General features: G+C 37.6%; 5 protein-coding genes and 1 pseudogene across 6 annotated transcripts; 3 read left to right on the top strand and 3 right to left on the bottom strand.

The window, feature by feature from the left end:
• Positions 1-1161: 1161 nt before the first annotated feature.
• LOC125189023 (uncharacterized) lies at positions 1162-3033 on the top strand. The gene is made up of 6 exons (XM_048086186.2): positions 1162-1380; positions 1848-2106; positions 2185-2221; positions 2318-2423; positions 2521-2631; positions 2703-3033. Exons 1-6 carry the CDS (start codon positions 1228-1230, stop codon positions 2817-2819), a joined length of 783 nt encoding a protein of 260 aa, XP_047942143.1. The 5' UTR covers positions 1162-1227; the 3' UTR covers positions 2820-3033.
• A 199-nt stretch (positions 3034-3232) lies between these two features.
• LOC125189022 (cytochrome b-c1 complex subunit Rieske-4, mitochondrial-like) lies at positions 3233-5447 on the bottom strand. Its single transcript, XM_048086185.2, has 2 exons — positions 5040-5447; positions 3233-4075 (listed from the first exon to the last, which is right to left on the bottom strand). Exons 1-2 carry the CDS (start codon positions 5224-5226, stop codon positions 3435-3437), a joined length of 828 nt encoding a protein of 275 aa, XP_047942142.1. The 5' UTR covers positions 5227-5447; the 3' UTR covers positions 3233-3434.
• Positions 5448-6215: 768 nt separating this feature from the next.
• On the top strand, positions 6216-8132 carry LOC125189988 (ARM repeat superfamily protein). Its single transcript, XM_048087193.2, has one exon. It carries the CDS (start codon positions 6250-6252, stop codon positions 7948-7950), a length of 1701 nt encoding a protein of 566 aa, XP_047943150.1. The 5' UTR covers positions 6216-6249; the 3' UTR covers positions 7951-8132.
• Positions 8133-9076: 944 nt separating this feature from the next.
• LOC125187890 (protein TRANSPORT INHIBITOR RESPONSE 1-like) lies at positions 9077-12367 on the bottom strand (annotated as a pseudogene). The gene is made up of 3 exons (XR_016130462.1): positions 11282-12367; positions 10370-10861; positions 9077-10094 (listed from the first exon to the last, which is right to left on the bottom strand). The product of XR_016130462.1 is annotated as a protein TRANSPORT INHIBITOR RESPONSE 1-like (transcript).
• A 4258-nt stretch (positions 12368-16625) lies between these two features.
• On the bottom strand, positions 16626-17489 carry LOC125186312 (uncharacterized). Its single transcript, XM_048082664.2, has one exon. The coding sequence runs from the start codon at positions 17370-17372 to the stop codon at positions 16854-16856; it is 519 nt and encodes a 172-aa protein (XP_047938621.1). The 5' UTR covers positions 17373-17489; the 3' UTR covers positions 16626-16853.
• Positions 17490-19519: 2030 nt separating this feature from the next.
• LOC125187756 (uncharacterized) lies at positions 19520-21314 on the top strand. Its single transcript, XM_048084389.2, has 2 exons — positions 19520-19816; positions 20837-21314. The coding sequence occupies exons 1-2, from the start codon at positions 19672-19674 to the stop codon at positions 21118-21120; spliced, it is 429 nt and encodes a 142-aa protein (XP_047940346.1). The 5' UTR covers positions 19520-19671; the 3' UTR covers positions 21121-21314.
• The last annotated feature ends 860 nt before the right edge of the window (positions 21315-22174 follow it).

The raw sequence follows: 22174 nt of genomic DNA, 5'->3' as shown, positions 1-22174 counted from the left end.
TCACCGACAGGTAAAGAGCAGAGTACATGAATTTTGAAGGATATAAAATGGCATTTTTTTTTTATGTAGCAGCAAGTTGAATGTGAAAATGGTTGGTACCTGATTGGCGAAGCCGATTCCAGCTCCGAGAAGAAGACGGCCGAGAATGAGCATCCAAACAGCGTAAGCGAAGGCGTTAACGAGAGCACCGGTGCAGAATAGGACGCCACCGAGCAGCATTGAGAGAGTTTCCTGGTGACTGTTCCCGCCACAATGGACGAGGCGAGTGCCGCCAAGTACAAGGACGACGTGAAGAGAGTGAGAGGCACGCTGTCGAATTTGCAGTTGCACGGATGTTTTAATGTTTCCATTTTAGAGCATCTCCAATGATAATTCTTGACTAAAATTTCAATAGAAAATAAATATATTTAGATTTACATTAAAATAATCATAAATTAATTTTTAAATTAAAATTTATTACAATCAAGTCCAAATCAATCTATATTTATTAAAATAGGAAAAGATAATGAAAAGAAATAAAAAAAATACAAAAAAAAGCATTGAAAAATCTTCTATTAATATTAGGTTAGTTATTTATTAGTGGATTAGCCCATATTACACGATTTTACACCTATTAACTTGATTCAAATCATGTACTATATAATTTTTAAAAATTATGTGATTTTTATATTAATGAATATATCCTAGTATTATATTATTTTATTTAAGTTAAGTTATTGACATAGTAATAAAGTATTAGTGTGTAATTTAAGTAAAATATATCAATTTGACTGAAATGTTTAAGCATAAAAAATAATTGAATATAAAATACTTTTCAAAATTTGAATTTAGTGTAAATAGTTGGTATAAAATCATTACTATATAATTAGATACTACTAAAATTGGTTAGAGTTTTATTTAATTATCCAAAATGGTTAGAAATGCTTTTATAATCGTTTCTAAGTTAAAATTAAAGAAAACAATGCGAAAATAAAAATAAAAATAAAATGGAGTTCATATATTCCCCAATCTGTCAATAGTCAAAATACAACGGTAAGAATAAACAGATTTGACGCAATGTACAGTCAACTACGACCTTATTAGATATTGATTGCATATATATTCTTCATTATAATAATACACGTTAGTTTATCTATATAATAACTTTTGCGCCATCCCCGGCATCTTCTCACCTCTCTCTCTCTTGATTGCAGGTTGTGAGAGCAAATCAGAGCAGCACAGGGGGATATGACTTCGTATCTGCGGCAGAAGTTTCAGTCTCTCACAGTCTCCGACGATGCAAAACAAGATGAGCTCGACTCACAGAATAGAGAAGAATTGGAGCGGACTTCAATTCAAACTATGAAGGCCCTTGTCCTTAAACAAGATCCCTCTGCTAAGGTCACCTCAATCACTTTCTCTCCTATTTATTCAACGCCTAATTAATCACGTTATTATTTGATCTGTTTCTTTACTTCTATATTCAATTTAATTCATGACCAATAGCAAAAAAATGTGTTGATCTGACTAGTATAATTTGGAAAATTGGAGAAGTTGACATTGTAGTTATTGGCCTTTGAAGAATCAGAGTGATCAAAAAAATTACTTCTCCTCGATGATCTTTATCAGCTATAGGAAAGGAAAGTAGAGTAGAGTGCAATCAACAAAGGTGTGTTGCAACAATCAGTTAGATATATGATGCCTTTCTAAGTGCATTTTGACTTCCATCTTTTCCATTGAGAGGGAAATATGAATCTAAATGGTGATTGATATACAATGTATCTAGTTAATGCGTTTCTATCACTGAATTTGAGTTGTATATTTTTCAAATTTCAATTACTGAGATTATGTTTTATGGGGTGTTGCAGGATGTGGATGACTTGATGATCCGTAGGTTTCTTCGGGCTCGTGATCTGGATGTTGATAAGGCGTCAGCCATGTTTTTAAAGTACTTGAAATGGAGGAGAGAATCTATTCCAAATGGCTTCATATCTCCTTCCGAAATCCCTAATGAACTGGCCCAGAATAAGTTGTTTGTGCAAGGTCATGACAAGGCTGGACGCCCCATCATGCTCGTTTTCGCTGCCCGCCATAAGCCTGCATCCACTACCGTGGAGGAGATCAAGCGTAAGCCTCTAGTCTAGTTTTCTTCCTTTTGACCATTGTATCATGTTTGCATTAACTGTTGTTTCCTTATTTCTGCAGGATTTGTTATTTACATTCTTGAGAAAATTTGCAGCAGGTTGGTTTTATAGTGTTGCTCAAATCTTTCTTCTTTAACTGAAACCTGCAAATCTTAATAGCAAACCATGTCTTATTCTTACACACTGTATTTCAGAATGCCTAGTGGCCATGAGAAGTTTACTACCATTGCTGATCTACAAGGATGGGGCTATGCTAACAGCGATATTCGAGGATATCTTGCTGCTTTATCTATTCTGCAGGTATGACCTCTCCCTCTCTCGATACGCATTATTTCGTTGAAATGTTTTTATGTTAAAATTTGCAGTGACACAAACACATGACTTGAATTTGTGACAGGATTGCTACCCGGAGAGGCTGGGCAAGTTGCTGATCATCAACGCACCCTACATATTCATGACTGCATGGAAGATGGTTTACCCATTTATTGACAAAAACACAAAGAGAAGGGTATCTTACCAAATTCCACTTACATTTCACTTCCAAAGACCCTCGGTAACTTGAGTCGTCTTTTTTTTCAGATTGTTTTCGTGGAGGACAAAAAACTAAGACCTACCCTGCTCCAAGATATCGATGAGGATCAGCTTCCCGATTGTGTTGGAGGGCCCCTGAAGTTGGTACCCATTCAGGACTGCTGATACAGATCGAGACGAGAGGCTGCTAATTCACATATATTCTTTTGCTAATATGCTTGTGATTCTATATCAATTATGGCACATTGCCTCCCATATTCTACTGTTGTCTCTCATACAAATATCTCAAGTTTAGGATAATTTTACAGCATAAAGTAAGATAAAAACATACTTACAAAACTCTCAGGATCTATTTCATAATGACATTCGAGTTCAAAAACGTGTCGCACACGAAAAACGCTGCACTTCCACACTAAGTAGATTGTTTTCAGCACCTCTGCAACCTAATCGATTGATTCCATGTTTAGTGTTTACTGATAAGAACATTATCAAAGAATCAACAGAGTTTCCAATGCCAATGTGCCATAGTACACAGTTACAGATCACCACAGCATAGCTTATTTCTGAGAATCATAATCTAAGAAACCGAATCTTTATAGGTGGATGAAAGAAAAAGTTACCAGAATCATTCGACAAACCTCTGAGCCTCTGTTCAGGTCAAATGAAGCATGACGAGGCAGCGTTAAGAACAAATTACAACTTACAAACGAGCATAAAAAGATATAAAATCTTCCAGGTTCTGGATCTTGTGTGCAGGAAATCAAAAAAGAAAGTTACTTCTCATCCAATCAGTAACTTGTTCTCATCCATGAAGGAATATGTGGGGACCTCTAGGTTGTATGGTGCGGGACCTTTACGGATCCTACCAGATATGTCATAATGAGATCCATGGCACGGGCAGAACCAACCACCATAGTCGCCAGCATTTGGCAATGGAATGCAACCCAGATGGGTACACACCCCAATAACAACAAGCCATTCAGGATTCTTTACCCGAACAGCATCCTCCTGTGGATCACGAAGGGAGCCGAGGTCAACACTGTTGGCCAAATTGATATCATCTTCAGTACGGCGCCTAATGAAAACTGGCTTTCCTCTCCACTTCACAGTAACAGTTGTCCCAGGTTCAATGCTGGATAGATCAACTTCCAGAGAAGCAAGAGCAAGGACATCTTTACTGGCAGACATGCTCAAAACAAATTTGAGTACCAAGAGACGGGCCAGTGATGCGTACACAAACCGCCCTCCTGTTAAAACAAAATACGCAAAGGCACGTTTGCTAGGATCACCCGGTGGGTATCTCTCATGGTTGTGCTCATCATAGACAATCTTTGAGCTAGGATTTTTAATAGCTGCCACAGTAGGAAGATCTGAAACCAGACCAATATCGTGTCCTGGAGCAATGGCATTAGAAGCAAAGCCTGCAAAAGTTAACCAAAAGGTTCATGTATTGTGAACATATGTAGCAGATATCAATTTTAGAGGACCTGCTGAAAGAAACCATGGCGAAACGACCATCAACACACAATGCGGAGATTAGGAGCCCAGCTAGATGTGCATTCAAGATAACGTGAACAACAATAGTTGACTGACTTACGAACCACATTCACTATGTACAAATTATATGGAACCAAATCACACTTAAGTACTTAACATCTGACAAGATGCAGCTAATGCATTTAGTTAAGTTACCCATGGAGTTAAAAATTACATGAAATAAATAAACTTGGATATAAGTGTGGTATCGAATTAGAAGAGGAAGTGTGTTCAAAGATAACGGAATGACTAATAAAATGACAAATTAATAGCAGTGAGAATAATAATGTGAATGAAGATATATTATTCAGCTAATAAGTATATTCTCTGCCTGACATACAGCTAATATTATTCAACAATCCATAAGATCATAACAACTATAATACTCTCTTTACTCTGGAATGCCTGAAAATCATATTTGTTTCAAAGGAGTTGTTATGGAAGTTGAGCTATTTCACAACAGAACAGTTCCACAAGACCCTAAAGAAGATTGATCATACCAGTGAAAACGAGTGGCACAAATTTGAAATGGACAGCGAATCCCCATAACTAGTCTCAAGCAAAATAAACAGTCAAAACATATGCTGAAACCAATAAAGAATACCGCCTAAATAGAATCCCAATCTTATACTACGTACTAAAATGGGAGCAATTCAATAATAATACAACTAAAAAATGGTGTTCAATTCAAAGAGGCAGTGTTTGAATTGAAGAGAGGGGCGATCAAAAAAACAAAAGTTCAATTGTCTAATCCCGCCTACAATCTGATCTCCAAAAAAACGAAAAGCTAAAAAGGGGGCGATGAATAAAATAATTACTACTCCATAATAAAATGAGAAAACGCTGAACCTCGGAAGAGACTGGGAAAGGAGTTGTTGCAGGCAAATGAATGTGAGGGTGAAGAAACGGATGGGCTGCGGCCGTTGGAAGATGTATCGGCGACCGGGAAAGAATTACTGGTCGCGAGCGCGGCGGAGGAAGGCTGAGCAGACAACCATGAGAGAGAAGACAGCCTCCTCCCTGCTACTCTCAACATCTCCAATCAATCGAAAAAATCTTCAACTTCTTTCAAAGATAACCGATTCGGGAGCTTGCACCTAGGTTGTCAATGGCAGATTAAAAGAAGGAAAACAAAAGTGAGTCGGTTAGATTAAGAGATCAATTAAAAATTAGTGCAAAATTTGTAAACAAAGCCGTCTTAGCCCAGCTGTAGAGCGCATGGCTTTTTATCATCTTAGATTCTACTGGTTTTCCACTTGTTTATTTTACTACTTCCTCTCTTCCCACCGGAAATTAAACCTTTTCCTTTTTGAAGTGTACCATTAAAAATGAAACATTTTTTAAATTAGAAATAACTCTATATCTACTTTATCCTCTCTCTTATTTTACTATCTCTTCTATAACTCACAAAACAATACTATATAAAATTCTGTGCCGAAAAATAAACATTTCATATTTATTGGGACCGAGAGGAATATTATTTTTAATTTTATCATCTTAGATTCTACTGGTTTTTTCATGCTCCACTTGTTTATTTCTTCTTAACCTTTTTAGTTTCTACTACTCCCATTTTATGTACGAGTACTATTTTATGTACTAGTACTATTTTCTAGTTCCACTTGTTTATTTTTTCATTTCTAAGTTTTTATGGTCATTTCTTGGTCCACTTGTTTATTTCTTCTTCTTAATATGTTTCTACTTTTTTATGGTTGACTCTTGGTCCACGCCATCAAGAATAGTGTTAATTTTTCCAAATCTTTTTCTCAAGTATACTTGCTCGAAAACACTTAAAAATAGTAAACCCCTCATACAACTAACTATCACCATGTTTTTAACATCTGCATCTCCCTTACACTTCCCGCAAATGCCTTATTAAGTAAATGCTGCCAGAAATAAAAATATAAGTAAACTTATCAGTTGAATTGTTTAAATATATCTCATATAAGCATATTTATTTTATTTATCCTTTTTATGAGGTGTGAGTGATTCAGATAATAATAGTAATACTACCATCCAATTAATATGAAGCACATGCACTCTGTCACAAAGCGCAACAGAAATGGATGAAGAAAGCAGTACAACTGATCATTCATCCACACTGGACCAAGCTATTCTCCTCATTTCATCACTGATTTCTCTCTCCCATTCCGTCAAAGTCTTCTCCCCCAAATGGCAAACCATCCGCTCCAAATTCCAACACCTCTCCTCCAATCTCACCGCCATCCACAACTCCCAATCCGCCGCACAAATTCCATCTCTCCCGCCACTTCTCGACTCCGTCTTAGCCACTCTCCACAGCTGCGACCACCTCGCGAAGCAGTGCCTGAACCTCTCCTACAGCGGGAAGCTGCTTATGCAGAGCGATCTCGACGCCGTCTCCGCCAAAATCGACGCTCACATCTCCACCATTTTCGACATCCACGCCGCGGCACTCCTCGCCCGCAGCGACGCCATCGTTGTTTCCCGGCCGAGCGCCGCCGCGTCGATGGAAGATGTCCGATTCTACGTCGTCGATTTGCTGTCGAGGTTCAGGATTGGGAGCGATGAGATGAAGAAGCAAGCGCTCCTCGCTTTCAGTGAAGTGATTCGAGAAGATGAGAGATACGTAACCGTCGCTCTGCAGCTGGATGATTTCATCGGATTTCTGGTAAAATTTCTCGATGGTGAAATTCAGCAAGAGGCTGCCAAGTGTGTGTGTTTAATTGCAGAGATTGAGTCTTGCAAGAGCGAATTGATCGGTGCAGGGGTGATTGCTCCTTTGATTAGGGTTCTCGAATTGGGGGAAGAAGAGAGTAAGAAGCTCGCCGCCACGTGTCTGCTTTCAGTGACGGAGAATTCCGAAAATGCGTGGTCGATTTTGTCACATGGAGGGATCACTACCCTCTTGAAGATTTGTAGCAGCGGCGGAGACGGCGGCTGTGTGGAATTGGTCGCGCTGGCTTGTGCGGTGCTGAAGAATCTCGTCGGAGTGGAAGAAATCAAAAGGTTCGTGGTGGAGGAAGGCGGAATTTCTCTATTCGTTAATCTCGCAAAGTGTAAAGATGAAATCATCAAAATTAAGTCAGTTGATTTGCTGCAAACCATGGCTTGCAACGATGAATCGGTGAAGGAAATGATCATTGAAGAAGGTGGAATTCGAGCATTGGTGAGAGTCTTCTGCCCCAAATCAGCCTTATCAACGAAGACAAGAGAGATGGCATTGAGAGGGATAGTGAACATCTGCTGCTCATCGCAAAATTCACTACATTTGCTGGTGAATTACGGATTCATGGATCACATACTCTACTTCCTCCGACGCGGCGAGGTCTCCGTCCAAGAGCTTTCGTTGAAGACGGCGTTTTGGCTATCCGGGACTTCGGAGGAAGGGAGGAAGGTGATGGGGGAAGCCGGGTTCATGCCGGTTTTGGTGAAGCTTCTAGACTCGAAATCGGTGGAGATTCGGGAGATGGCAGCGGAGACGATCTCGAGCATGATTGTGGTTCCGAAGAATAGGAAGAAGTTCGTGCAGAGCGATCAGAATCTGGGACTGGTGCTGAGGATGCTGGAGGTGAACAATGCAGTGAACAAGAAGCTGCTGCTTTCGATATTGACGTCGCTGACGAGCAGCAGCGCTACTGCCAGGAAGAAGATTGCGACTTCCGGATACCTTAAACACATCGAGAAGCTTGCGGAGGCTCAGTTCTCCGATGCTAAGAAAATTGTCAGAAAGATGTCTTCCAATAGATTAGGCACCATTTTCAATGGAATCTGGCATTCTTGATTCTTTTTAGAGCTTCCCTTGTATTTAGAAACACTCCTTTTTAGTGATGAAGATGATTAATTTTCAGATTCTGCACATGGTGAATGGTGATGGAATCAAGTGGAGACTAGAACATGTTCAAGTGTTGCATCACTGTTGGGTTAGCATTTGATGAAAAAGAATGTGATAGTTCATCTGATTAATTCTTACTGGTTATTTTTGTTAAGACACAAATTACATGCATGTTACAATGACAAGAAATAGGTTAAGGTGGATTGCACTAATTATTTAATGCATATGCCAGTTAAGGTGGGGGACTGGTGGCCTAACATGAAAATATGTGATCCAATTCTTGGATCGGTTAACTCGATATGTGCATTGAATGATTATTGATAATGGTTTTTCACCTTTTCAGACAAATAATTGTTGGCCCCCATGCTTTTGCCAATCAAAATTCTTGCCTGCTGTAAATATAATGTTAGTACTACTATTATTTTCTGAATTTAGGAACTAGTGTCCTCTTATGTGATGTTATGATGTACCCATTAGTAATTTGCAAATTTAACACTTTCATTTTAAGTGAACAGAAAAAAGAAAGACTAAAATCTATTTTTAGTCCGAAACGTACAACCATTTTATAATTTGTGTCCAAAATATTGCTCCTCTTCTGGACTTTGAATCCCGAACAAAGAAAAACGATCCAAAAATGGTCATTTCTTTTACTGTGAAGAAATGCAATGGAGAACACATGGCTTAATTCATCATCGTAGACTTGTTTAAGTAATTGTTACGATGTAGTTTTTGGAACAGCACCTCATCCTGTGTTTATAAACACTGCAGAGGATCACATCCCCGAGAGCTAACAGTGAGATGAAAGATTGGTTTCAAGGTAATGAGATGGCTTCGATCTTGTTGATTCTATTTTCTTTTATTTATTAAGCTAATTTCTATTTAGAAATGTTAAAGTCAAAAATTTAGTTTATATTTAAGTTCTAATTAATATTGGATTAGTAATCTAATCCAGTCAAAAGTTAGTTAATTAGGATTGACAGTCTATTTTAGTAAAAAAATGACATTTTCCAGCCATTTCATATTTTCTAAATTCAAAAATCCAAAAGATAATATTCTTGACCAAAGTACATTCAGTGCAACATTTCACCTTGGATTTAAAATAAGATTATAACAAAGTGTTCACCACAAAGACTGAAACTGAAAGATTCATGCATGTACAGAACAGGAGATGTTGATCATGACAGTCAAAGGAGAGAAACATCATAGTAAGAGTAACCTAAAACATTTACCTCGTTATCCATCCTTAATCCCAGATTAGTCAACATGACATTAGTGAAAGATCTAGAAGAAACTTGTTTATATTATAAGAGAAGAGAAAAGAGCAAAGACTGACCAAGAATGACTGTCAAAGTGTGAGAACAAATGGCGGGGAATCGCACCTTGGCCCTGCTACAGAACGATAGACGTAGACTTTGTGAGCTTGGTCTTCATCCTTTCTAATCACTTCAACATTGAGTCTTGGATTCTCTCTCCCGAGTAGTCTGCAACCTTTCATCGTCACACTGCACGATGACATCCATAATGACCGCATCATCTCATATTTCTCTCGTCCAGAGACGAGAGCAGAGTCTCCAAAGGGGCAATCTCTAATCTCAAGCTTCCTCAGCTTAGGACAGCCTTCCAAGACACACTGCATTCCCAAATCGCTACTGCCAGCAAAAGCCACCGACAAAGTCTCAAGATCTTTAACATACTTGCCTATATACGCAAATGTCTGATCCGTCAGAAGGCCTGAAACTGAAAGCCTTTTAATTTTCGTGCAGGTTTTGACAACAGCACCAAAGCCGTCATCCAAGGGACCGCTTGTGAGTAATCTGGTTGGTACGGGGTCATAATGCATTAACGGGGAAGTGGGTAAAATCGGGACAATTATGCACTATGGTGACAACAGCAGCATTAGTCATCCTCCTGCAGAAGTAGAGAACATAGTGGAGTTTGGGACATCCACGAGACACTGCCAAGAAACCCAATTCAGTCACTCCATCACGATGATGCCTGTCATATGGATCTGCAGGGTAGACACGTAGCTCTTCAAGCAAGGGACAGCTCGAACCAACAGCCTCAAGCCCCTTGTCTTCAACTGAATCCATGACCTACATATGGAGGGAACTTTGAGATATAGACTACAAGTAAGGAGACATTAAAGTATACTACTTTAAAGAAGGAAGAAACTGCAATAATGCCAATCCAGGGAGAAACCGTCTTATAGAAAAATGAGAACGGCACTCATTCAGTGCGCGTTTAGCTAATTTTGCACTTAACTGATAGTTTATATGATGGAGCAGATTTCAATATCGTTTTCTTATTTTATGATCATCAAGTTTCTCCAATAATAAAATTTCATAAAGAAGTAAAAACAAATTCTTACCCAAAGGCATCGTAAATTGGGGCAGTGAGCAAGAAACTTTGCGAATTCACCACTTTGAAGGGGTACTTCGCTCATGTTCACGAAAGTCAGACTGGCACAAGCTCCATAAAGAAGAGGGAGATACAAGGGAGTTGCTTCCCACAAACCCGAAAGAGCCTGGAGATTTCTACAATTACAAAATGCAGTTTCAATCTCTTCATATTGGCGAGGCATAGGTTCTTGCAGGAAGGAGCCAGTGCCAAGCTCTGTTAGTAGAGGAACATGCACAATCAGCCGTTGCAATTGAACCAAAGTAATTCTATCATTCACCTTCAGAACTCTTAGTAGTTTGCATCGACTAACAAGTCTCTCCAGGTCATCAAAATTTACATCACCATAAGACAAGTAAAGTTTAGAATTTCCAGCGAAGTAAAGTTTTCCAGGAAGCAACCTAACCAACCTCCACCAACCTCCTCTGTTCTACAGTCCTGTATGTTGAGCTCAGTCAAGTTCCTAGAAACAAATGTACAGATTAAATTATCTCCTTCATTAATGTTAAGAACAAATCAATTCAGAGCCACTTCAAGCTTGGAAAATAGTCAAGCATGTCCTCTTTCAGTGTCATCATATGGTGCTTATTAGTCAATATGCTGGCAACATATTTCTCTATCATGGACACAGAGCTAAATTTTCTTTTGCATCATCTAGCCGATAAATGGTTCATTTCACACTATCTAAAAATAGAAGCTACAGCTGTCCAGAAAACCTAAATTTTAAACACACCCTAAAAGTCAATAAATTAAAACCCCAGTAAATAAAGTACTATTGCTTCCAGAAAACCACAAGGTCCAAAACTGGAGCCGAAATAGAAAGTAATCAACACACACAGACAAATGAACTAACTTAATAATAAAAGATAAAAGCAGATGGCACCTGCAATGACTAGCAATTGCTTTGAGCCCAATTTCAGTGAATCCATCACACATTGACAAAGATAAAGCCTTGAAGCCAGGGAATGACTTTGCCAAGAGCTCCAGGCTCTCATCGGTAATGGTCATCCTCTTCAGCCTCAGCTCCTACAAGAAAGGGTAAACTTTGGCAAACATAACCAACCAAGAATGCACATTAGCACCCCAATTCAGTGGCAGCATATTAAAATCCGAAAATCTTGGCTTCCCTTTAAGTGTAACACTCTTAATTCTTCGGAACCTTCTAGCCACTATTTCTGGTGACACTGCATAGCAGTTTCCAATAAAAAGCTTTGATCTTGTCCATCTCTCAGCATTATACCAATCTTTGCGCACAAGGGAGACTGAGCTCCTGTCTTTATGTGAATCAACGAATGACAGGACTTTCTCCAATACTTCATCTGGGAATGGTGATCGAGGGTGAACTCGCCCATGGTAGTTGCCAGAGTTTGAAGGAAATTTTGGTTCTGGATCCATTCCTCTTTTGGGGAATGGATTCATTTATGCTTCAGCAAGTTCTCACACCCTGCCTACCCTGCACATTTACACAATGTGAGACAGCAACCATTATATTTATTTGAGTTTTTATCCACAGGTGCAGTAATAGAAAACAATCTTGAATTCAAATGTATCTACATTCCTCAAGAAAAGGAATCATTAGGAGATTATCAGACTTTAAAAACTTCACAGGCTCTTTTCCTAGTATATTATCACAATCCATTGTAGACTTGTAGTTGAATGTAACATATTCATATGGTGAGCAACTAATACAACAATATAGGATAAAATTAGAGTATTTGAGAAATCTTGAAATGAAAGAGTTGTTCCTCTCCAACCCAAAGGAAAGGAGTGGAAAAGGAAGTATCAAAAATTAAAACTTGAAGTGAGATCAAGAAGTAGCTTTCAACTGTAATCGCCAACACCCTTTTGCTAGCATACTGTGCTGATATACTTTTCGCTTTATAATTATATATATAGTGCATAATTATAGCTAAAGTCTTGACGATTTTTTATTGTATATAAACAACGCTTGCCTATTGGCCTAAGTTTTGTAAAAAAATGGCAATTTGGATAAAGTCAGTGAACCAAACCACTGAAAAGAAGAAGGAAAAAAGCCAAAAGGTAAACCACAAACCTTTTTCTATATGAGATGTTAGTTGACTCAGAGAGCCATTTTTTCCTGCTCATCATTTATATATTAATAATGTGTCACTAAACATATAGTGTGTCAAAAAGAGTTGACACACTTGTAATATTAGTAAATGTGGAAGGCACCATCCAGCACCTTCCCTAGTCTCCGCAAAAAAATATTGGCTAGTTTTTGTCTTAGTGTTTGTTTTCAGAAAACTATAGTTGAAATAGGAAAAATATCTACAAATTTAGTTGCCAGGTCATAATCCATCTCTTGTTTCTCTTAAAGCTAAATACCAATAACAACTTTGATGATTTTATGAATAGAATAAATGATTGAGAGTACACGAATTGAGAACGTGAGATAAAGATGAAAGAGATAATGTTGTACATGGCCAAGAATTCAGAAATGAATCCACATCACCAACACCAAATAATATGCCCCCCTCCCCCCTTCTCCTTCTTCTTCCCCTTTCCCTTCGATTTCCCTTTCTTATTTCGGGGAATTATATACTACTCCCTCCGTCCGAGATAATTTGGGACACTTTGACTCGGCACGGGTTTTAAGAAATCTAATGGGGAGTGAGTTGAAAAAGTTGGTGGGATGTGAGTCCTACTTTTAAAGTATGAGTTTTATACTCCCTTCGTCCCGCTTAAGATGACACGTTTTCCTTTTTAGTTTGTCCCAACTAAGATGATACATTTCTTTTTTTGGTAACTTTCTCTCTTCAATTAACACACTCAACCACTTTTTCTCACTCCTATTAAAATATCCATCTTTTTTTATCTCTCTACTTTAATACTTACACCCACCTTCTCTCTCTCCAATTAAACACTTTAACCAATAAATCCTAAAACCTCGTGCCGGCTAAGCAATGTGTCATCTTAGCCGGGACGGAGGGAGTAATAAAATGTTAGTAGGAATGAGTTAGTGGAATATGGGGGGACACTACCAAAAATAGTAAAAATGAAATGGGACAAATTATGCAGGACGGACCGAAATGGAATACTGGGACGAATTATCTGGGACGGTGGGAGTACTTCATATAATACTCTCTTTATCGTACTATTGATACGCTTTCATTTTATTCGATAAATTGCTTATAATTAAAACACTACTCTCTCTCAATTTTATTTATTTATTTATTTTACTTTTTTTTTTCTCTCTGTTCAATTCACAAAACAAAGTACTTATAAAATTTTGTGGCAAATAAAAAATGTACTTCTTAGAATAGGACGAACGAAGTAATAATTTAAGACCAAGAATTAGGTCTAATCATATGATTAGGATTGAGATTAGGAATAGGGATTTGTATGGATATGTATGAAATTTAAATTGGAAATGAAAAGCCCATGTTACCAAAGGGCAACAATCATCCCTTTTTATCTTCCATGTCTCCGATCGTTGTCCAATCCCTTTTCTCCATCTCATTTCCTTTTCCCATTTCATTATCTAAAATCCTCCTGGGGGCTTGCCACATGGCACTCCTAGCCCATTTTCTCTCTGGGCCCTTCCATTCCATCAGCCCATCACACGCAACGGGCCACATCTGCCCTACATGGAATAGGTCATGCATCATAATTTCAAAGAAAATAAACTACACTTTCAATTTAGACCAATTTTCAGATTTTTAGTTTTCATTAGTATTGAATGAATATATTCCGTCTTCAAATATAGATTTTGTCAAAAAAATTAGTAAAGAAAAGTTCGATTCGATGCAAAGTATTCCTAATCTAGGCACATAGTATAGATTTGCTTAGAAAAAGCAACGTCAACATAATTGGCTTGCCACTCCCTTTTAGATTTGGGAAAACAGAAACTCAACATATTCCTTTGGTAGTAATATGTAAAAGTAAAGATTAAGTTACTTGCTAGTGTGCGAAAAATGATACGACACATTCTGAATTTCTTATACACAGCACAAGAGCGACCGGAGAAGATGTATCGGTTAGTCACACTTGCAAACGAACTTTTCTTAGCAGCTTGGGATTCACCCGCATAGCACTAGTAAGGTCGGGTTCACGACAAAGGGCATTGTAAAGCTTTCTCCTCAATTCATATTTAGTAGCAAGCAGTTCCTGGCTGGGGTCCTTTCGTCACACCGGTAGAATCTCCTGTACATAGAGTCACCAATGTTTCATTGCAATTGCATTTTTATATCGTAGACTTAGTCTATTTATTAATCAAGTAAAGTGAGACCTCACCTCGCCTGGAGCAAATAGTCCAAAATGGTTATACATCCAATTTTTTTTGGTGATTCAGAGTTTTAGAATATGTGAAGATTATAATATAATTAATAAAATATAATAAGTTAACCTATAAAAAAAGTATGAATAAAATAAGTAATTTTATAAACAAATCAATGTGGCGGCTAACGTTTGCAGACATGTGAGCATAGATAAACATAATATAGACCCAAAGTTGCTGGTCTTGTTCCTGTTGCACAACCAAGATGTTTGTGAGAGGAAGGGGCTGTGTTCCATTAATATGTCGACATCGCTATTAATTCAGTACTGCAGCAAAGCAAAGTGACAAAATATCAATCTCATGACAATAACAGATTGTGATATACATACATGTTTATAAATCCACATAAGTCTCCAGATTTATACAAAACTTATAATCCACAAATCAGTAAACCTAATCACATCTTGTATGATTAATTTCTATGTCATATTCATGATCAGCTCTCACACTAATCTCATCGCATGATCAAAATCTCTCGTTCTAAAATTCTATACATTTTATTCAATTTATGAAATTTAATAAAAATGATTACCGTATATACTATGTTGATTTGCATAGAATATGCTCAAAATAATGATCATCTTTTTATCATAAATGCCCGGATAAAACTCTTGATTGCATCGTGCAGTTGTTTTGAGATGTTTTGAGATGGTTTGTGTTGGAATAAAGAAATCAAGTAATTGGAGAGCAAGAAGGTAAGAGATGAAGTTATGGCAAGAATAATGAAGAAAATCAATTAAAGATTATGGAAAATCAAATAAAAGGATATTAGTATAATTAGAATATATTTTTCATGTATAGCTAGAATTAGAGCCTATAAAAGGTTGTGTAACCATTGAGATAATTCAATTCAAGTCATTCACAATGTAGTCTTTAAAGTTCTTCCCGTTTTTTACTTTCTGCAATAGTATTTAATTTTTCGCATTTTATTTTTTAACACAAGCAAGTAAAATTGGAATAAGGAAATCAGTTGTCATAACTTCATCTCTTAGCTTCTTGTTCTCCAATTACTTGATTTCTTTATTCCAACAGTTTGGTTGCGAGTTATTTTAATTCTCTAATGAATTACGAGTTCATCTTGATGTTAAGTTTGAAGTTATTAAAAATGATTGAACTTGGACATCAGACTAATAAAATAATGGTTGTCACCTAAGTTAAGATTAACCTCACAACACAAATTGAAATTGTAATATTGTAATTGTATAGAGTCACAAGAAAAGGAATTTTGCTTCATCGTGATATCCCTTTCGCTAATGAAATTCAGGGACAGCACAAACCATGTTCACTTCCACATGCCTTTCGCCTAATCCATGGAAACCACCTTTTTAAGTATATAAATCACTCATGCCCGAACCGCGAAAGGAAAAAATTAAAGTGAGAAAAAAAGTGTACTTCCCAAAAAGATTTCTCCTTTATAAAGGAGAAGTTTTACCATCATTTTTCTACAACTACTAAAATTAAGAAAGAAGTTTCAACTTTTCAATAATTCAATTATAACCAAATTTATTAGCCGTTTAGTTTCGTATTATCTCTTGTGCATACAATAGAATAGTGACTGTCTTATTCAAAACCCATGCTATGTGACTGAAAATGAAAAAAAGGACCACATGAATAGTCATTCACTGATAGATCCAATAATGAATTCATATAAATTACTCCCTCCGTCCCCGATTAGGGCTCAAACTTTGACCGGACACGGGTTTTAAAAAATATAAAGAAAAGTTGGTTGAAAAAGTTAGTAGAATGTGGGACCCATTTTTTATATTGATTTTATAATAAAATGTGAGTGAATTGAGTTAGTGGAATGTATGACCTATTTACTATTTATGGTATAAATGAAATGTGACTCTTAATTGGGGACGGACTAAAATAGAAAAGTGTGACTCTTAATCGGAGATGGAGGGAGTATAAGAACTATACAACTATTCGATTAAACTTAAATAAAAAGGAAAATTGGATTAGGCCTGTGAGGGCACACCAGTAAATACATAAATCAGCTCATCATTAGGAAGCTTTGGGTTTAGCAACTAACCACGCGTTAATCCTTGATGTAATACAATTCTAAAACCCAGAACCCCAGAAAACGTCTCTCCTTTTAATTAATCATCATCACAATTTACCAAAACTACGGGTTAATCAATCCCCTCCGAATTCCACGTCATCTTCCCGGCGAGAGATTGATCTCGATCAGATTATCATCCTCAAAGTCGCAACTCCTCCTCTTCTCATCCAGCGTGATCTCAATCAACCCTTCTCCATCCCAAGCCGGGAAATCCCCCTCCGACGAAGCGTCGCTGTCGGACTCCGGGTAAAACAGCGAGAGCGAGGCGTACCGGCGGATCGAATCCGAATTATCGTCATCTCCTTCGCATTCCTCGTATATCACCTCCAGCGGCGCTCGGACGTCCCACTCCACGAACGACTCCGCGCACAAATGGCTCGTTTCCTTCTTCTCATCGCATCCGTTTTTTTCCGTAGATTCGCGGAATTCTTCGGTTGACGGTTGCGTGGAGTCGGAGTGGGTAGATCTTTGGGCGGCGCCGAGGCGGAGAAGATAAAGCAATAGAATTAAAGTGGAGAATAGAGCGGGAGAGAGAAGGAAGCGGTAGAAGTGAGAGGGGAAGTAGAGGAGTAGGAGAGCGTAGAGAGTGGTGACGAATGAGAAGAGAGAATTCATGATTTACCAAATTAAATCATGATTTTGGGCTTTTGAAATGGGATTGATGAGTCTACTTGTAAACCTCCCCATGCAAGAATACGTGTGTGGAAGATTGGGAAAGTGAAAGTGAGTTTGCCTGGGACTTGGTTATGTAATTATATACAGACAAAGATTAATCAAAAGAAGAAGAAGCAGATTAATTACTTAGAAAATCCAAAGGAAGAGAAAGAATAGGTTGTTGATCATATAATCCTTCTAACTACTCCCTCCGTCCCCGATTAAAAGTCACACCTTGACCAGGCACGAGTTTTAAGAAATATAAAGAAAAGTTGGTTGAAAAAGTTATGGAATGTGGGACCTATTTATTTATATTGGTTTTATAATAAAATGTGAGTGAATTGAGTTAGTGGAATGTGGGACCTATTTACTATTTATGGTAAAAATGAAGCGTGACTCTTAATTGGGGACGGACCGAAATGGAAAAGTGTGACTCTTAATTGGAGACGGAGGGAGTATTTTATAAGGTAAGGTAAGGTAAGGTTATTAATTTATTTTTATTTTTTTTTTAAAAGGTAAGTTAAGGTTAGGTAAGGTGAATATTGCAACATAGGTATGTTTAATTGGCAATAATTTATTAACTTATTTTGTCGGTATTCATTCACTAGAGAATAAATTTGGAGTGGTGACATAGCACATGGAGTAGCAGGAGAAGAAGCTAGTATTATGATGCGGCTTCTTTACAAAAAGAGGCAAGGTGTCCCATAAGAAAGGGGTATTTTTTGTCAGACGCCAAATCCAGTTAATTGGCATTTAAATCCACCAACATACCAAGCTTATACACACTCTTATCACCCTTCAATTATACACACTACTCTCATTTCCATGTACAAGATCTCATCACACAGATGTTGCAAGACATTAAAGTTGTCACCTGTAATTTGTCAGATGTTCCAAATACAGTTGTTTCCAGAGTTGTGAGTTGGGAGAAAAAGGGGTGTTTTTAGAGAGGGTCAAAAGTATGGAGTGGATGGTGATGAGTATGGTCCCTTGATGGTTATGGCAGACAACGATTTCATTGACTCGTGTATGATATGAACACATTAGTTGGGAAGGAAGAATAGTCATCCAGGATCAAAATTGGTGATTCTTGGCTTGAGCAAAGAATGAGGATCAGAATCAAATACCAAACACACCAAATTAATCAATTATGAATATCCGGAATAAGTTGGTGTTAGAAGTTAGTTCAGATGGATAATAATATCTTTCGACACCCCAAATGGAAATGTTGAAGATAGAGTATCACACAACTTTGAACATGGCAGAGTGATCACATGATGATGTGCCCCAAGACCCAAATTGGAATGGGGCATGCACACACTACTGCTGTTGCTGTAAGGTAATTAACTGTGACTCAATGTTATGATGGGTAGAAAGAAAAGATAGTTAAGTGTCTGCAACACTTATAATTGGACTCAAGCTGAATAGTGCAAACAAAACATTAGGCCACATCTTGGAAAAATATAGTCTGCTACTTCAACAAGACACATATTGTTCTACACATGTAAAAGTAGAAGGATAAATCATGATTTTTGCATGGACATGTATGCAGCAAGAGTGAGCACATTGAGGATCACTTTCCTGGCATAAATTGTGCTTGTTTGGTAGCCTATATATATATGAGTTATATGGGCTTATTTGACTGTTTGATCGATAAGAGGAGGCCCATGTTAGGCACTTATAAAGCCCATCTTACTCTAATTATCTCGTGTTATCTTAACATGCCTACCAAATAGGCACTAAGAGTTGATGAATCAGAACAGATAACTCCAACTATTCTACAGTATCTTTTGGCTAAATAAAGTTCCCCACAATTTGTTTAAGCCATCAGAAACCATAACAAAGCTTTGTGACATAGGTAGCAAATCTAACTCACTCATATATCTCCGCCAAATAATTGGTAGCCTCAGCAAATCTAACAGCAAGTCCACAAATCTCTCACCTTCACATCAACAAAAAAACCTTAGTAATACGCAGAATTGGAGCGGAGGGAATATTAGATGCTACTCCTACTTAAATTAGTATATGACCTACGGTTCAAAGAATGCTACTAATATTTATATTAGTATAAGAAAATTATCGGTTTAGCATTTGCTGAAAATTCATTTAAATAGATAATTTTATGGTATAATATACTGTACAAAATTCCTATTCATAGGAATAAAAGTGTCGCGTGGCATTTGTATTGAAATGATGAAATGAATGAGAAGAAGCACATATTTAGTGCAGTAGCAAAGATTGAAAGTAGTTTTCATACCAAATGTCCAAGCTTCTTATTGCGGCTGCTTTGATGACGGTTTTGATGGCAAAAGGAGTGATGGCATGGACCGGCGAAATCCACGGCAGAGTAGTGTGCGACGTGTGCGCCGACTCCTCCATCGGCCCCGAAGATCACGTTTTAGCAGGCAACCCCTTTCATTTCTGCTTCCAATTTTAGTTTTATACTAATTGCTTTTGCCAATATTGGCGGGTGATTTATCCTGTAATTTTTATTCAATTTTTCACCGAGCTAGTTGATTTTATAAGAAATTTTAGGGTTATGTTCAATTAGGTATCGTAAGAGGAGTATAAATCTTTTAATTGTGATGCTCTAAGATGATGTGATTCGCCTTTTTTATGTAAACTCCCAGAGAATGATTTGTTGATAATTGTATATAGTTGTTGAAATGACTTTCTTAGTGACTGTGAATAGTAATCTAGATATTGGGGTGAATTATGTATATCAATGATCTGTGTAGTAGTTCATGATTTAATGACTGATTCAGCTGTCTTCGGCTTCTTTGAGAACATGATGATGTTGCTTTTGTTCGGATTGGACACATAGAAGTTTGCTTCTGCTGAACCTGCAAATGTTGGATTGTCCTGATGACTTTATGCTTCTCATTTTGTGCTTGTCTCGAGTGTGGACACATCCCATGTTTGTCTATCAGTCGCTTTTGTTTTTAGATCTTTCAAGAGGATTGATTTGTCCAAGTTTCATGATAAACAGCGGGATAAGGATTGAGGAACGCAAAGCTAGATATAATGTAGGATTATGATGGCGGCATCCTAGCTTCATTAGGAGAGTGTTGATATCTACTGGGGAGGAAATTAAGGGCATTGCCCCTATCTTTCTGTCAATGGATTAGAACCCTATGGCTTCTTCACTCTTGTCTGATGAACTTGGTCTATAAGGCATAGAGTTTTCACTTTATCTCTGCTGATATGCACGATTATATCAATTAGCGCGCATGTTTTCAATTTGTTTCAATTGCTTGCCAAGTTTAATCAGCAACCGATCTGGTATAGCTGGAGAATGAAATACATTGCTCCTTTTCACTTGTTTCCAGTATCCTGTTTAGCCCTGTTTGTTCCCGGTTAACCTTTCAAGGCATAAGCAGTCATTATAAGTTCAAGATATCCTGAGTTTTCCGATTCTTGCGCAGGTGCTGAGGTGGCTGTGCTCTGCATAACGAAGTCCGGGGAAGTCCTAAACTACCAGGCGTTCACAAATTCAAATGGGATATACACAGTAGCTGAGACGATGCCAGAGAGTGAGCGTTGGGATGCCTGTCTAGCGAGGCCGATCAGCAGCTTCCACAACCACTGCACGCATCTTGGAGATGGAAGTGCGGGTGTCAAGTTCAGCTACGAGCACCCCTCTGGCTATTCTCATGCTGTGAGACCTTTCGTTTATCGCCCCGTCAAAGCTCCTGTGTACTGCATTTAGGAATGGGGCTGCAAGAAACATGGAGGTTAGAGTTGTCTATGAATGGAATATAATTATATAAGATATATGTAACCACATGCCAACTATATTTGAGCACTGTTTTACTGAGAGCTGCCAATTTTTCTGTGTTTTGCTGAACAATAATGTACTCTATCTTGCTACACGAAATTAACACAAAAAGCTTTTTAGGATTAGTTTTGTAGCAATTAGTGAAGTAGCAAATTTGTAACCTATGTTACCAAGATAAAGGATATAACCAACTCATAAAATGTTCAGGCAGAAAATAAAATATTTAGATTCTATTTACGTTAACAATATGGTCCAGAAATTAAATGTTATAAGTAAATAAAAAAGTAAAGTTTTTTAACAATTAACGAAAACTTGCTGTTAGCAACTACTCACTCCGACTCCGTCCACGAATAAGAGTATCGTTTTTCCATTTTGATCCGTCCACGAATAAGAGTTCTGGTTCATAATTACTATAAATGGTAATTATGAATCCTACATTCCACTAACTCATTTCACTCACATATCATTTAAAACTAATATATATAAGTGGGACTCCTACTTTCTTCCACCCACTTTTCTTAACATTTCTTAAAACTTGCGTCATCTAGAAATGAGACTTTTAATCGTGGACGGAGAGAGTATTAACTTATCAACCAAATTAACAACTAAAATCTACTTCCTCCGTCTCACATAATTTGACCCAGTATTCCATTTTGGACTGTCCCACATAATTTGACACATTTCACTTTTACCATTTTTGGTAGTGGACCTCATATTCCACTAACTCATTCATACTCACATTTTATTATAAAACTGATACTTTAAAAGTATGACTCACATCTCACCAACTTTTTCAACTCACCTTCCATTAGATTTCTTAAAACCCGTGCCGGGCAAAGTGTCCCAAATTATGTAGGACAGAGGGAGTATTATTGAAGTCTCCATAAGAAATTATAATTGGACGATTCAAACACATTACTCCCTCCGTCCCAGATTAAGAGTCACTTTTTGCCATAAAAGTCCGTCCCAATTTAAGAGTCACTTT

The sequence above is a fragment of the Salvia hispanica genome, chromosome 5 (assembly GCF_029641045.1).
Source record: "Salvia hispanica isolate PSC_SH4W2 chromosome 5, Shi_PSC_v1, whole genome shotgun sequence".
Taxonomy (NCBI): domain Eukaryota; kingdom Viridiplantae; phylum Streptophyta; class Magnoliopsida; order Lamiales; family Lamiaceae; genus Salvia; species Salvia hispanica.
The sequence above is the reverse complement of the archived record's forward strand: the minus strand, read 5'-3'. Positions and strand labels throughout refer to the sequence as shown.

Bases quoted from the DNA above. Each gene is read 5' to 3' on its own strand.
- LOC125189023 (XM_048086186.2), top strand. From the start codon at position 1,228: ATGACTTCGTATCTGCGGCAGAAGTTTCAGTCTCTCACAGTCTCCGAC. The intron at 2,107-2,184 runs GTAAGCCTCTAG...TTATTTCTGCAG, and splicing joins TACCGTGGAGGAGATCAAGC to GATTTGTTATTTACATTCTT. The intron at 2,424-2,520 runs GTATGACCTCTC...AATTTGTGACAG, and splicing joins CTGCTTTATCTATTCTGCAG to GATTGCTACCCGGAGAGGCT.
- LOC125189022 (XM_048086185.2), bottom strand. From the start codon at position 5,226: ATGTTGAGAGTAGCAGGGAGGAGGCTGTCTTCTCTCTCATGGTTGTCT. The intron at 4,076-5,039 runs GTTCAGCGTTTT...TAACTTTTGCAG, and splicing joins CTTTCCCAGTCTCTTCCGAG to GCTTTGCTTCTAATGCCATT.
- LOC125189988 (XM_048087193.2), top strand. From the start codon at position 6,250: ATGGATGAAGAAAGCAGTACAACTGATCATTCATCCACACTGGACCAA.
- LOC125186312 (XM_048082664.2), bottom strand. From the start codon at position 17,372: ATGAATTCTCTCTTCTCATTCGTCACCACTCTCTACGCTCTCCTACTC.
- LOC125187756 (XM_048084389.2), top strand. From the start codon at position 19,672: ATGTCCAAGCTTCTTATTGCGGCTGCTTTGATGACGGTTTTGATGGCA. The intron at 19,817-20,836 runs GCAACCCCTTTC...ATTCTTGCGCAG, and splicing joins CGAAGATCACGTTTTAGCAG to GTGCTGAGGTGGCTGTGCTC.